The following is a 14,661-nucleotide window of genomic DNA, read 5'->3' on the forward strand; positions in this document are numbered from 1 at the left end:
GACATAATCAATTATAAACGTCAATGAGTTTTAAGTTTAGTTTGTAATTTACCTTTCTTTTGTTTCAAACATTCAGCAATTATAAAACAAGAGGTGAAGCCCAACATCAAGAAGGAGCCCTTCAATGGATCAATAGATGGATACCCTGTGCCGGCAGCAGACCCATTCAACATCTATCCACACCCTGCCTACTATGCAAGGGGAGGCCTTCCCCCAACTGGCCAGCCCTCTGCATCAGACCCAGTAAATGGTTACCACCACAATCTGCCCCAAATGCACTATGGCTACTACAACTACTCCCCCAATGCACTTTTCCCCCCTAAACTGAGGACCTACGAGGGTCGAAATGGCTCTTTGCCCAAAGCAGGCGGCAAGGCTGTCCAGGTTGACGTGAAGCCTGATATTCAGAGCCTTCAGGCCAGACTGGCCCAGTCCTTCCACAGCCACCCAGAGCAAGCCAACCAACCAAACCTCAGCGCTTATGTCCAGCATGCAGACCACAACCAGTCCCGTCCATCCTCTGTATGCTCTGAATCCTCCAACAGAGGCACTCCAGTCATCAAACAGGAGCCTATGGATGTGCCAGTCTATGAAGGCACAAAGCAGAGCCAGGCCGGTGCCAACACACCTAGCAACAGCCCCCAGCCTGCAGCCTGGCATGGGCACAAGTTTAATGGAAGTATCGTTCCCACCAACTGGGAAGGCCATCTGAACGCTAAACTCAGTCCTGAAGCCTCATTGTTGATCCCCGACAAGCAGCAGTTTCACCAGCATCCCCAGCAGCGGCAGCCCTCTCCTTTCCTCCAGCAGTGGACATCCTACTCTGGCTCAAATGCTTCCCCTGCTCTATCGCCATCACTCCATGTACCTCACTCTCCATCTCCATCACCTCACCTAGGGACAGCGTTCCCGGGTAACATGCGCCCAAGCACCCCTCAGACAGGTACACCACAGCCTGGCAGCTCTCACTCACGCTCAGTTACACCACAGCCAGGCACCCCAGGCCCAGGCACCCCCAGGCACTGGGCCAGCCCTGCTCCTAGTCCTCAGCCGAATGCTTGGGCCATGGGGCCTGTGGCATATAGCCCCGGTTTGAAGCACAGCAATCCTGCAGGAGCCTATCCTGACAAGATCTGGTCCAAGACTGGGGAAAGTCGGTGTTCCACTCCCCTTGGGCTCCAAGAGAAGGCCTGGAAGTCTTGTGGAGGTTCAATGGCAGGCGTTTCCCAGTCCCCTACCCCGGAGGGTCGTCTCTTCCCTGATGCCCTGCGGCAGTCAGATCAAGGCTGCTGGACTCCCAGCCGAGCTGAGAGCGACGCTGAGAGCACCAAGGGCCGTGAGGAGTACGACGAAGAGGAGTGGTCTGACAGCGAGCACAACTTCCTGGATCCCAACATTGGTGGTGTAGCTGTAGCACCAGCCCATGGCTCCATCCTGATTGAATGTGCCCGTCGGGAACTACATGCAACCACTCCGCTCAAAAAGCCTGATCGCGCCCACCCCACCCGCATCTCCCTGGTCTTCTACCAGCACAAGAACCTCAACCAGCCCGTGCACGGCCTAGCTATTTGGGAAGCCAAAATGAAGCTGCTGGCGGAGCGAGCGCTGCAGAGGCAGCAGGAAGCGGCTCTCCTTGGCCTCTCCCAGGAAGACATCAAGGCCCTCGGGAAGAAACGCAAGTGGGCTACGGTGGCAGGTGCCAGTCCAGGACCTGGACAATCTAAAGACAAGAGGGAGGGGCCAGTGACGCGGTTAGCCCCGACGTTCCACACCTCCTCTACGGTTACTGTGTCTCCCTATGCCTTCACCCGCCTCACTGGGCCCTACAGCCACTTTGTCTGAGGTCAGACAGATACAAACTGATAGCTACAGAGTGGTGCAGTGGAGGGCTGGAGAGAGCAGTGAGCAGGATGAATGTCTCTCAGCCGTCCCACAGTCTGGCATCTCTCCATCCTGCCACCTCCGCAGTCCACTTGACGGAGGGGACGTTTTTATTGTTTTTTACCTCATGTCAGGCAGTTGTTTGGGCTTCAGACATACTGCCTGTGGTGCTCTTCCTCTCTCTTCCTTGGAGGGGATCTCCATTGCTTTTTCTTGTTCATAGAATTTTAATGATTCTAATTATTGCTATTATTATCGATATTATTATGATTGCTATTGTTACTGTCAATGTTGTTATTACAGGTATTATTATAATGAAGACTTGTTTGTTTTTTATTATTGCTGTTTTCATTAATGTTATTATTAATGATGTGATTGTTTTTGGTTATATATTTTTTTAAATCAATCAGTCAGAGTCAGTCAGACTCAGGCAATCGCTTTTCCATGTTTGGAAAACGTGTTCCCTTTTTTCTGTTTTTGATTTTCTTTGTTCTTGTCAATCTTCCAGCTGTAGTTAGAGGAGGAGCCATTATCTGCCCAGTGAGACAGCAACTCACTATTACAGTAATCATATGTACGTATCTAAAAAAAAAAAAAAGAAGCCTTTTCAGTAGGCTTGTCTTCGATATCTATCTCTATTTTGAAAATGTATTGATATGCATCTCTGATCTCAGGACAGGAGAGCTCCTTAAAGACAAAAACTAAATTCAAACCAAGCATTGTAGGAAAATAATGCCCAGGTTGAAAATAATTGCAGTTGCCCCTTAAACCACATTTGGAAAAAAAAGGTTGCTGCTTCTTTGTCGTCAGATGACGTGCTCCTCCTCCTCTTCTGTACCCCTCCAAGTTCAGACTGGTGCTCAACTTTCAGCTCTGATTGATTTTTTTTAATCCCGCTACCCTTCATGGCAGTTGATGCTGTACTTAGGTGCTCGCTAACCTGGCTCAACTAGTATTAGCAATTGAATTTGTTTTGACCAAGGTGGAGTGGCAGAATGATGAGATTCATTGCTTCAAGACATCGGTGCATCGACATCCTTTGCTCGTCATGTGCTCCCGTAACTGCACATATCTGGTACTCCACAGAGGCCAAAATAAGTGATTCTATTTGCAAATGCCGTTTGACCCAGATCGACAATTACCACATAGAGACGGAACAGGTGGCACACTTTATCTTCCTATAATGTTCAAGTATGCGGGAGCACCTCCCAGTGTAAACTCTAGAGGGCAGCAGTGACTCCCGGTTCAAAGTGGTGTGTACAAACAAACCTCCTAGCACGTGAGATCCACTCAGAAACCTATAGCCTTGCTACTTTAACCACCCATGGCCAGTAGAGGGGGATCTCACACCCTGTTGCTGACCATGGTAAAGTTGATCTAGTGGCACAGATGTGAATGGATGCTGTTGGGTATCCCGTCCTGGGTTTGAGCAGAAGGAGATGTTGTTGGGACAGCAGTGCTTTTGGTGCTACTACTAAACACACACTCTGGTGCTCTCCTATTACACTTGATTTACTGTGAAGGACCCACTCTTTCCTCTGCATGGTGCTGTCATCTTCGAGCAGAGAGAGAGATGTGTCCTTCTGCAGAAACCTTGTCACCGCAGAGCCAGTCAATCAAAGTGGCCGCCCTGCGGGTTGCAGCTCCGTCATCGGGCTTGAGAACCGGTTTCTTTTTGAGGTGCTTTTTATTTTTTTGAATTTTATTGTGTCAAAGTGGTTTTGTCTCAAACAAAGTACTCTTTACAGGGGAGAGAAAGCACAGTCATTGCAGTGCATTGTTGGTAACCTATTCACAGAGATAACAAAAAGTCCCGAGAGCTAAACGGAGACCTAGGGAGATGGCGTCAAATGCAAGCGCGTTGAGTCAATGCATCTCTCACTTTGAAAAAGATTCAAACGCATTGGGTGCGTGAGCGAGAAAAGCCAAAGAGAGAGACTATTTGATAGCCTGGATAGAATCCTGTGAACCACTCGTTTTTGTTTTCAGGCGTCGACAGTGTCACTATTTGATTCATTGAATTCAAGCGGTGACATTGGTTAACTTGCAACATTTGCCGAAAATGAGCGACTAACATAATTGGATAGAGGCAGACTCCTGGCTGCTGGGTGGTTGTTTGGGTCAAGGCCCTAGTCGTCTGTGAAAGACCCCCGTCACCTCTCCCGAGGGTCTCCAGCGCTCTACCTCACGCTGTAGAGACACTGGTCACAATCAACAACTTGCTACTGAGGGCAGAAATCATGCATATGTCCCTTTGTGTGCTCTAGATCTCCACACTCATTTTAACCTGTTTTTTTTTTTTTATTTGTACTCTTATTTATTACTACATGGTGATGATGATAATGATTGTCTTTGATGTTATTGTTTTTTCATCTTTTTTTATATAGCTAATACAAATTGTACATAGAGAAGAAAAGATTTATAAAAGCACTTTTAATCTTGATTTTAATGACAAAAAGAAAGCCGATTATTGATAACTTGAAGCTTAGTTTTTCTGTTTTGTTTTTTTGTTTTTTTTCTCAAGAGAGAGATAAAAATGTAAATATTAAAATATTTAGGTAAGATTATTTAACTGGTGAGGATAGTAACTAAACCATGAATGACAAGGGGGTATTTTGAAGTCTCTGACAGCCCTCAGCAACACTTGGTCCCGATGTGTTGTGTGTAAATGTGTGCTTAGTAACACTGCTGTTTTGCTTTCGTAAGTACTGTAACCCCTTGTCAACATGTAACTGACAGAGACCTGTCCCTTTCTAAAAAGAAATTCATTAGCCCAATTATGTAACATGAAACCACACATGACACTCACTGGCGACAGTCAAAATAACTGGAGGATCCCCCATGATGCAGTTCTCTGACCAAAACCTTATTCTTACAAAAAGTATGAAGTTCAGGGTTTTAGAAAAGCTTTTTCTGCTTGACAGTAAATCATCATTTGACATTTTACAGCAAGTGTCAACAACCCAAGAGACACTCTGTCATTACAAATTAAAAGCAATGTCAAATTTCTATTTACGCTTGAAAACAAATGTAACTATATGGTACTAAACAACAGCCATCTAATGGCAGTAAGCTAAAGTCAAATCTAAAGAGGTAGCCATAAACCTACTATGTGCTGTTTGTTGTTTAAATAAATAGTTTGACGTTTTGGGAAATGTGCTTATTTACTTTTCTTGCCGAGAGTATGCTAAGCTAAGCTAACTGGCTGCGTACAGAAAGGAGAGAGGTATATATCTCCTCATCTAAGTCTTAATGTTTCCCAAAATGTTGAACTATTTCCTTAATATCAGTATAGTTGCCCTTTACAAATTGACCACCGATCATGTGCAGGACCGCATCCAAAGAAGTGATGTTTAGGAACATACTGGTAGTTGCAGAGCGAGGCTGAGGTGAACCAGTGGGCGACGTTTTAGGGAGTAATAGCCCAGACCGGCAATCTTTGTCAGTTGTGTTAGACTATCAGGTAAGAGACTCCCTGCTTGTTTAGATGTATCTATCATTATCTACTCATAATAGTTCTCATCATAGTAAGTATGAACTTGGCTTAAAAATCATGACGCCCCTCTGGAAGATACCATGTGTTTGTAATAATTAATCGTATGATACACACAACATGGCCAACAGTAGTTTGACTGGTGCAGGGGCTGGTACTGGTAGAGTAACAGCCCATTTTACTCTTCTACCATAATGCATGGCCCACATTACACACACACACACACACACACACACACACACACACTTGCCTAAAAATGGGTGCTGAGGATGCAGTGTATATGATATCTTAATAACTTTGTAGATTTCTAACTTCTCAAGAGGTTGGTGGAAGCTCATCATGAGAGGCGCCTCCTCCCAAGCTCGTACTGAGATGGGGGGGATCGGTCAGCTGGTGCTATGATGCTACACCTTAAAATTCACTGTGTAAAAAAAAAAAAAAAAATGCGAGGGATAAATGATTACCACAAATATTTTTCTGAGCACTTCGAATGTCAAGAGAAGTATACTTTTGATTCAGGCAGTTTCACAGGATGGGAAGCTGCCCCGGTGCTGACTTCATGAAGTCTTTTGTTACGACGCTACAAAATGACTTCTCTCTTTGAGGGCAGGGGGGGGGCACTCAAACAGTTGATTACATTCTCTATTAACATTCATTCCATATTGTACTTGAACTTATTAAAACTAGGATGAGATATAGAATCATATTATATGAAGACTGTTATCTGGGTTTCATGTTTGGTGCAGCGCAAGTATCACAGGCTATTGAGATGATCTTTTGAGTATGTTGTACACGTTCATGTTAACTTAATGCTAAGATATTTGAACAATACAGGAATAGTTGTGTTCTGCCCCCCTTCCTCTCCTTGGTCATGCACTTCCTTTACTCAACCCCTCTCTTATTCTTAACACCGTGTATATTTTTCTCTTTCTCACACACACACACACACAAACAGATATACAAATGCATCTCACTGTGTATGGCCCACATTTAGAAGTCTGTTGAATACCTAATTTAATGAACACTCTCCAAATTTGGGATAGAGTCTTGGACCCTGGCCCGTACAAAACAGAAAAAAAAAAAAAAAAGATGAACCTACACAACTGGCAGCTACTTTCCTTTTTGAGTTAGGATTGTTCTTGGTTCTTTATTTTCATGTCAAGGATGCAGTATGTAAAAAAGTGTTTTTGTTCAGTCTCTCTCTCTTTGTAGCTGTATGGTGTATTATGTGAATACATAGTGTATGTGGTAAAAAAACCCACAATATTGTTTTATGTTGCGCGATAAATAAAAACATTGAAGTGAAAACGTGTTTGGTTCATTTTATTTTCCAGTCATGACTTTGATTGATGTAGTGATGGTCAACTTAGCGCTGCGGAGCTGCAATTTCTTCCAACAAGTTGGTGTCAACACGATAAATAAGAAAGCTCCATCTCAGACTCTGACTAGTGTCCTCCTTCTTCCCCTCCCACACACTCAACTGCTACAACAAAACAATGTATGCACCAGAATGCAGTCGGTTTTTGAGCATGCCTGGTTGCACATATGGCTCATTGTCACATGTTCTACAGTGGAAAGGCAATACAGGTCACTTTTTTATCTCACTTTTGTTGCATTTTAGAAAATGTATGAACCAGTGGGGGTGATCAACTTGTCACCCTGCCTTTTTCCCCACTGGCTTTAAGGAGAATGCACCATTGCATTTAAGTTTTCCAGCAAATTGGTTTGCAAAAGGGTTCATTTCCTCAGGCTTCACGTGCACACACAACCACCTGTTGGCCAAACAGTGTAAAACACACAGATCTATTACAGATTATCTCAACCATGTCATTTGTGATTTAGTCTACTGTATTTTGCGGCCAATTGTAATTGTGAATAATGCATTAAATGTGTGTAAATCCATCCCTTTGCCAATAATTGAATCATAATAACGTTATAATAGCAGGAGAGGCAAAATAAGTGTTCTTAAACTGTAAAATGGCAGTGATTGCCCCGCCTTTTCCCACTGGCTTTAAAGACAATGCACTATCGTGCAGATTTTATGGTGCATCTGGCAGGAATCCTTTTAACACAAAAGGAGATTCTACATCTCTGCATCGCTCCCTGTTGGACACGAGTGAGAACTGCACCAGCTAAGGCTTCATCCTGGAATCAGAGAAATATTTAAATACCAGAAATTCTTAACCCTCTGAACCCCGAGCTGTTATGTGGCTGTAGAATTGTAGCAATGGACAAAACTAAAAACTTTGTCTCTTGTTGAACACCATGAAAACTCCATTTAGCAGTACCAGCTCCCAAACGTCCTTAAGTTAACGTCAATAATACTTTTCTTTCTCCAGGAAGAACCTCAGGCATGTATTTGACGAAATTATCCACTACATTACTATCCACATATCCAAAGGCAGCTTGCTCCAATGTGACAGGCGTGATCTTCTCCCTCGCCCATCCAAAAGCAATTATTTGACCTACACTCTCCCACTGCTGCTGCCCAAAATCATGCCTTAGAAAAAGAACGTTAAGAGCATCTCCCGTTGCGCATTGGTGTAGAATTCACTCCAGAATTGTGAAAGACAATCTCTCCCAACTCCTCCATCATCATACCCCATCTCAGGTGTTCCATCTGGCAGTACAAGATGGATTTTGATGTCAACATCTTGAAGTCCATCATCAGAGAAATGTGCCATGAGCTGTGGCAGTACCTGCCCTCCTTGAACAACCAACATGCTCTTCACTCTCTCACTGGATGGCATTGTTTGTAGTGAAACAGGCAGTGTATCATCTAAATTCTGTTGCTCATTTTCAGAAGTCTCCAACAAAGACAACGTTGCTGCTCTCAAAAACATCCTCACGCCCACCCTGTGTGTAATATAGTGCAAAGTCAAAATTGTCATTGCTTGTAGTACTTCCAAGAAATATCACTTTAGCGTTGACCGTTTCAAATGTAGCAGATGGTGAGAGACTGAGAGAAGAAGTGGAAGACTGATGTTTCTTGTCTCTTTCTCCTGTCTGGAAAGAACGGGCTGATTGCTTCCTGAATCAAATTCTTTTTCTGAGCATCCTTTGAAACGTCGACTTTTGTTGCTCCACCTCCTCATCTGGCTCTCACTTGCTTGAAAACCTCTTTTTCACTATCGTTGATGCGTCCGTCCTATTTCTATTTTACTCATTGTCTTCAGAGCTTTTGCAGTTGCTTTTGCAGTTTCCTCAGGAACATTTCTCTGTCTCAAGATGTCACTCAGATCATCCATCCTGTGAGCATTGCAAGGAAAATGATTGGAGGATATCATCATACATACATCATATAATAGACATGAGCACTCAGACATCATTAAGTGTGATTTACACTTCACGAGAATGTCATTATCTCTGATGCCCAGAACTTCAGAATACTTGAAGCTGAACTTACAGCCTGCTTTGTTGGTTCTCAGACTGGATGAAGATGATGACATCACGGTGAGGAGAGGTGGACCTGAAAAACACTACCGGCGTTTTATGTTTGCGTGATTGTTTGTCTGTAATGTGTTTTTTTAATGGTGTGTCACCACCAGCAGCTGGACAACCACAGGGAGGCTTGTCAGACACCCCAGAGATGAGGTCGATGCTGCATGAACTCACAGATTTAAGGAAACACAATTAAAGCTAAACTTTCTCTTGATACAATTTTTGGTTTATTTAAAAGATATTTATCCTATTTATTAAACCTTTTGTTGAAAGTAAATAATGTAGAATGGAACCAGGGAAATTACTTACTATGTGTCAAAACCACTTGACTGTACATGGACGTACACATTTTATTCTATTTTTTATTTTTTTTGTATTTTATTTTATTATTGATAACCTTTGCGACCAAATTAATTGTCATTTTGAGACTTAATGCACCTTGAATGTAATTAAAGGTAAGTCACTTTTAACTCATTGGGATCATTACACAAGGCACATTGAATTGGTTTGCAGTTCCACACCAAGGTATCGTTTTTTTTAAATCATATAAGCTATTCTAGATATTCTCCACAGGTTGTTGCCATGCTATGTTGCTTGAGGACGGTTTTGGCATGTGTGGTGGTGATCCCCATCGTGCTTGGACATTCAAAGACTGACTTATTGGCAGAACATTACTGCAGTACACTGTTGCCATAGTACGCAAAGGCTGAATGATGGTTTTCCCTCCCTTAAAGGGCAATTGCAGTGGTGCCACAGGTTGAGTTGCATTCCAGATATGGTGCAAATCACAGAGAACATGAACGGCGTCGTCCGCTCAAAATTTGTCCTACTATAAGGTTGTGTAAAGAGACATTTTTCAGTTCTTTTGGGGAAATCTTCCACAGCATGAAACCCTTTCTTCGGTGGCAAAGACGCTGGCCCTCCCTGTCAACAACCGCTCCCCTCAGAGGTTTCAGTGCCTCCATAAGATCCTCATGCTGCATTGTCAGCCAGGCTGTGGTCATGAAATTAGGAGTTGAAAAATCTCTAGTGGCACTCTGCAAATTAAAGTGGGCATGAATAAACTTAAGTGCATCTTCCTGGATAAAGCATACATGACTTCAAATAATGTAATACAATACCCGAAGTATTAAACAGTTAATTGAAAGTGTAAAATAGTAAAAATAGAGCGTAAAAAGTCACAATATCTGATTTCCAATCCATATTCCTGAACCAGTTTTAGTTCAGATCATCTAGTTACTGTGATATTAACTGTGATATTAGCATTAAAAACACCACAAGGCCTATAATCATTGTTATAGAGAAGGTAAAACATCAAAACTTCAATAAAAACTTTTAAACATAGTCAAATGAAAACATTAACCCTTGTCAAATTCTTGTCGCATGTTATACACAGTCACAATTCTCCAAAAGGTTCCATTTATGGTTCAAATAAAAAAAAATATATATATTGTTATATTGTTTTATCAGGATCTATTTTCCCAAAGTTATATTGCAAAACACTGCATTTGCACTAACACATTTCTGAGCAAGCTGTAAGGATTAAAAACCTCCACAACTATTATGTTGCTTTTCTCAAAAGTCTAGAGTCGGGAAAGGTCAAGAGTCAGTTTGTTGTTATGCCATGACACACTGTTCGTTCGATTCTTTCCTCAAGGTCTGAGGCAGCATGGCTTCTGCCGGCACTTAACCTCTTGTAGTGAGCATTACAATGGCTCCTTGTGGTTATAATCACATATTGCTGCTGGAAAATTGTCAATCAGCTCAGCAGGATGTAGAGGTCACCTCTGTCAGGATGGACTATTCTGGCTGTGATTATAGTCCTGTTGTCGGTCCCCAAGACTGCCTACCTTCCTACAGGGCTTCTGTTACCCGTGTATAATGGCACTAAGAGCAGAGGACAAGCTTACACAATATCTTAGTATTTCATCAGTACATTCCTCTGTGCCAGGGAGCTGTCTCTATCGCTGGTCCAACACCTGTGTCCATTGGTCTGCCAAAGTAAAAGGGCTGAGATTATTTCTGGATCTGATGCGTGTTGTCATTTGTATAACACCAAGAGGAGATCCTTTGTCCTGCTCAGTCCTGTCCCAGCACTTGATCTGTTTGTTTCTAAGAGTGCAATGTCCTTTTTATGGGTGAGATTGGTTCTACTTGTTTTTTGCGATACTTGGTACAGATTTTCCTGCAGTCTGATTTGAAATTATCCAGTAATTTGTAAAAACGTCGTCACTTCAGACAGACTCCGCTGTTGCTGTTACGTGTCTACTGTTTACTTGATGGTAGGTTGCTAACTGACATTTTTCCCTTGACGCGTATGGATCAAAGGAAACCCCGCCTAACCTTAACCCTCGTGCACTGTCGCAAACTGAGTCAGTTGAATGATTTTTTTATTTTTATTCATAGACTTAAACTTTATTACAATCTCCATATACATACAGGTTCATACATGAAATTTTACCTCTGCATTTAACCCAGTGGTCAACCCGTTTCACTTGGGGTGAGAGCACACACACACACACACACACACAACACAGTCTGCTATGAGCACTTTCTTTGATGAAAGAAAAAGTGTCTTATTACGTGTTTTGTGTTGCTGCATGCCATTTCTGCTAACAGCAGGTCACCTGATGTGGATTTAGATATCTCCCTTTGAATTGAATGTGCATAATATGCAGCCTAATTAGTGTTACTGTACTTGGCCTTACCAAACACCATACTCGCAATGCAGACCTCTATAATGAGCCTTTATTTCTGTACATGCCGCATGCCACACAAAGAATATGAAAGAAGCAGACGTCATATAGATTAATGAGATTCTTCTCTTGTTCCAGATAAAAGAATTCAGAATACCTCTTATTAATCTTTGTTCTGTGAGCACAGAGAATACATCTCAACCGTGACGGCAGTCTGTGACACACTGAGATCAAGATTAAACACTGATCCCATGTTGGTGCTTTTTACTTTAAAAGCTTCGAGCATCAAAATGAATATGAATTATGTGTCCTCGTAACCTCATTCATATGCAGTCATTGATAGAGTGGGAGATAGTTTCATATACCCAGAGAACAAAATGTTTAGTTTAAACTGATATGTAATTGTGTTAGCTCATTTCTCAATAAAGGGCTTTCCTTGGATTTTAAAAATAATGAGGTCTTCCTTTCATTCTGTTCATAATAATACTCTTGAAGTTCATAAATGTAAGCATTGCAGAGTGCAGTCGTAGTTTGCCATTCAAGCTCTCAGTGAGTACAGAGCGAATGTGTGTGCCATTATTTCAGCCTGAGTGAAAGTAAGCGAGAATACTCCAGAGTGAGCTTTGATGATGTAAGCAGAGTTACAAAGACATTCTTTTAAGTAATCAGAATTGCCTCAGAATGACATGGACAGAAAAGCCTTTGATCATTTATTTGTTAAACATCACACAGGAAAAGGAACAGGTATACAAGACAACACAGATAGTGGACATGTCAAACATGAACACACACTGCAGATCGCTGCACACAATCTGACACACACATCGATAATGTGTGCATAAACTTGAAACCCTCAAAACACAGATACAGCAAGAAGGCATTATTTATAATTCCTGTTACTGGTTAGCCGCTATGTTTGCCACATATACTTTAACTTCTCAGCAAACAACAACAAATACAGCTTTGTCCCCCACATGTCTTTATACTTGACATCATGCACAGTGCGAGGAATAGCGTAAGATGAAGGCCATCATAGGAATGTAGACAATGCCTTTAGTTTTTCTTATCTTGACACCTCTGAATTGTTCTGCCATGCTTACAACTTTTAGCCACGCAAGCAAATTGCAATGTCGGTTGGTCAAACAATGGTATGGTATAGTCAACTATTGTGTCTAATGGATGAATCATGCCGACTATGGTGATCCTCTAACTCAGGGGTCTTCAACGTTTTTCAGGCCAAGGACCCCCAAACTGATAGAGAGATGGAGCAGGGACCCCCTACTGTATATATTGTATAAAATTGTGTTTTATGTTAAACTGGGCCTAGTGCCATGTATAAACATAACTAAACATAATTTTATACAATATATATAGTAGGGGGTCCTTGCTCCATCTCTATCACTTTGGGGGTCCTTGGCCTGAAAAACATTGAAGACCCCTGGCCTAAAGAACAACAATATGCACTAAGTCATGGTTTTGCATTGCAAGCCACAAACATACAGTATTCTGAATCAGGCATCAGGCTCATTTCACTAAAAGAATACATGTTGTACACTCTTCTGATGTCAGCAATACATTCAAATAAATTCAACAGTAAATTGCAACCCACTGTGGCACAAACATCCTTTGTCCATGCCAACTGAGCTGGCATAATTCAAATGTCCAATGCAAATTTAAATACTTGTAAAGAGCACATGAAAGCATTTGTTTTTCCATTGTGGTATACATAAATAACTAGCACGCTAGCCAGACAGGGAATACATATAAATTAAAATTTATATAAACTAATATTGCACACATTGACAAGGCCACAACTTGGGAACAAATTCAAGTTACACCACACCAGTGACAGCTTAGCAACAAAGATGCCCCAGTACACAAATATCCAAAATATTACCACTTTAACAGGTGTTAAAACTCGTCTCTTAGTATATCCAATTCTTTGGTTGTGGCTCTTGTAGATAAATGCATGTATGTAGTGGTGGTATTTGTCTTGCTGTAGTGGACCACAACTCTTGAACGCAAACACGGCACATTATTTAGTTTTAAAATAGCTTTTTTACATTCCTATCTTAGTGAGGGATTAACATTTGTGTTTATCACAGCCATTAATAAAACACCTCTGATATACAGTATAAGCGACGCAACATATAGATACAACTAAAGATTAATGTCAGGAAGATATTACAAATAATTTCCTTTTAGATAACATGTCTTCTGAGTTGTGAGATTAAGCGGTTCATTCAGAAAGCCAGAAAACATTCTGAATATTTTATTGTGTAAACATAGTAATTGATTTTTTATTTCATCGTTTTTTTGTGAGCATTTTCACCTTGGTTGAGAGAGGGGTATGACATGGGAAATAGTGATATTATGTTCCAGGAAAAGAAGTGTATCTGGAGCTAGTAGTAGCTAAGGTTAGCATGCCTCCCATTCACAGTTTTGTCTATGCACTTTATTCTATAAAAACTGACAAATAACTAGTAAGAAAAGGCACAATGAGAGTACCTGCATGTTGAGCAGCTGACTGCTGTGCTGTAGCGAGCTGTTTCTTTGCTATGCTGTAGCAACAAAAATGGCTAACAACATTGTAGGTTGCTTACCTTGATATTTTTTGAAGCTGCCTTTTTGCTTACTTTGCATTTTGACCACTGAACGTTTTTAAAGGTGTCATGATTTTATTGTTAACATTATTTGATAAGTCTTATTCAGGTGGAGGTTATTTATTGTGTATACTGAGGGAAATTGAGGTAGTTGACCAGTTGCTTTGATGTGTTTCATAAAGTGTAATACAATTTGTAATAAGGAGATTACACTGACTTTTGTGCATCTGCAATGTTATGGAGGTATATTTTTCATCTCTGCCAGGCGTTCGATTGTGTCTGTGTGCATGGGTGTCTATACACAGCTAATCTTGCATACTACTGGAACCTTTAGCCTAAAATATAAAACCTATTTCAGTCACTGTTTTATACCGTCATCGACTGCTGAATCCATACTGTATAGGTAGGTGCTGCAAGTGAGGTGCTTGCAGGTAGATGCTGTTTAAGTAGCAAAAGTCATTTCAGACAATCGGCTAGGTTAAAAAAAAAAGGTTATTACTGTTTAAAGGCATAGCTTTGAATGTCTTATATTACAAAATCCATCACG

General features: G+C 41.5%; 1 protein-coding gene across 4 annotated transcripts in view; it reads left to right on the top strand.

Moving 5' to 3' along the window:
- Positions 1–6,682, top strand: part of tet3 (tet methylcytosine dioxygenase 3) — a 43,248-nt gene extending 36,566 nt beyond the window's left edge. For all 4 annotated transcript variants that reach the window (XM_031848925.1, XM_031848929.1, XM_031848926.1 and 1 more), the window contains one exon: positions 77–6,682. In XM_031848925.1, the coding sequence (XP_031704785.1) occupies positions 77–1,842 (1,766 nt within the window). In that variant the 3' untranslated portion in view covers positions 1,843–6,682. The remainder of the gene's footprint in view (positions 1–76) is intronic.
- The last annotated feature ends 7,979 nt before the right edge of the window (positions 6,683–14,661 follow it).

This window comes from Anarrhichthys ocellatus, unplaced genomic scaffold (assembly GCF_004355925.1).
Source record: "Anarrhichthys ocellatus isolate YVR2014 unplaced genomic scaffold, GSC_Weel_1.0 scaffold9, whole genome shotgun sequence".
NCBI lineage: Eukaryota > Metazoa > Chordata > Actinopteri > Perciformes > Anarhichadidae > Anarrhichthys > Anarrhichthys ocellatus.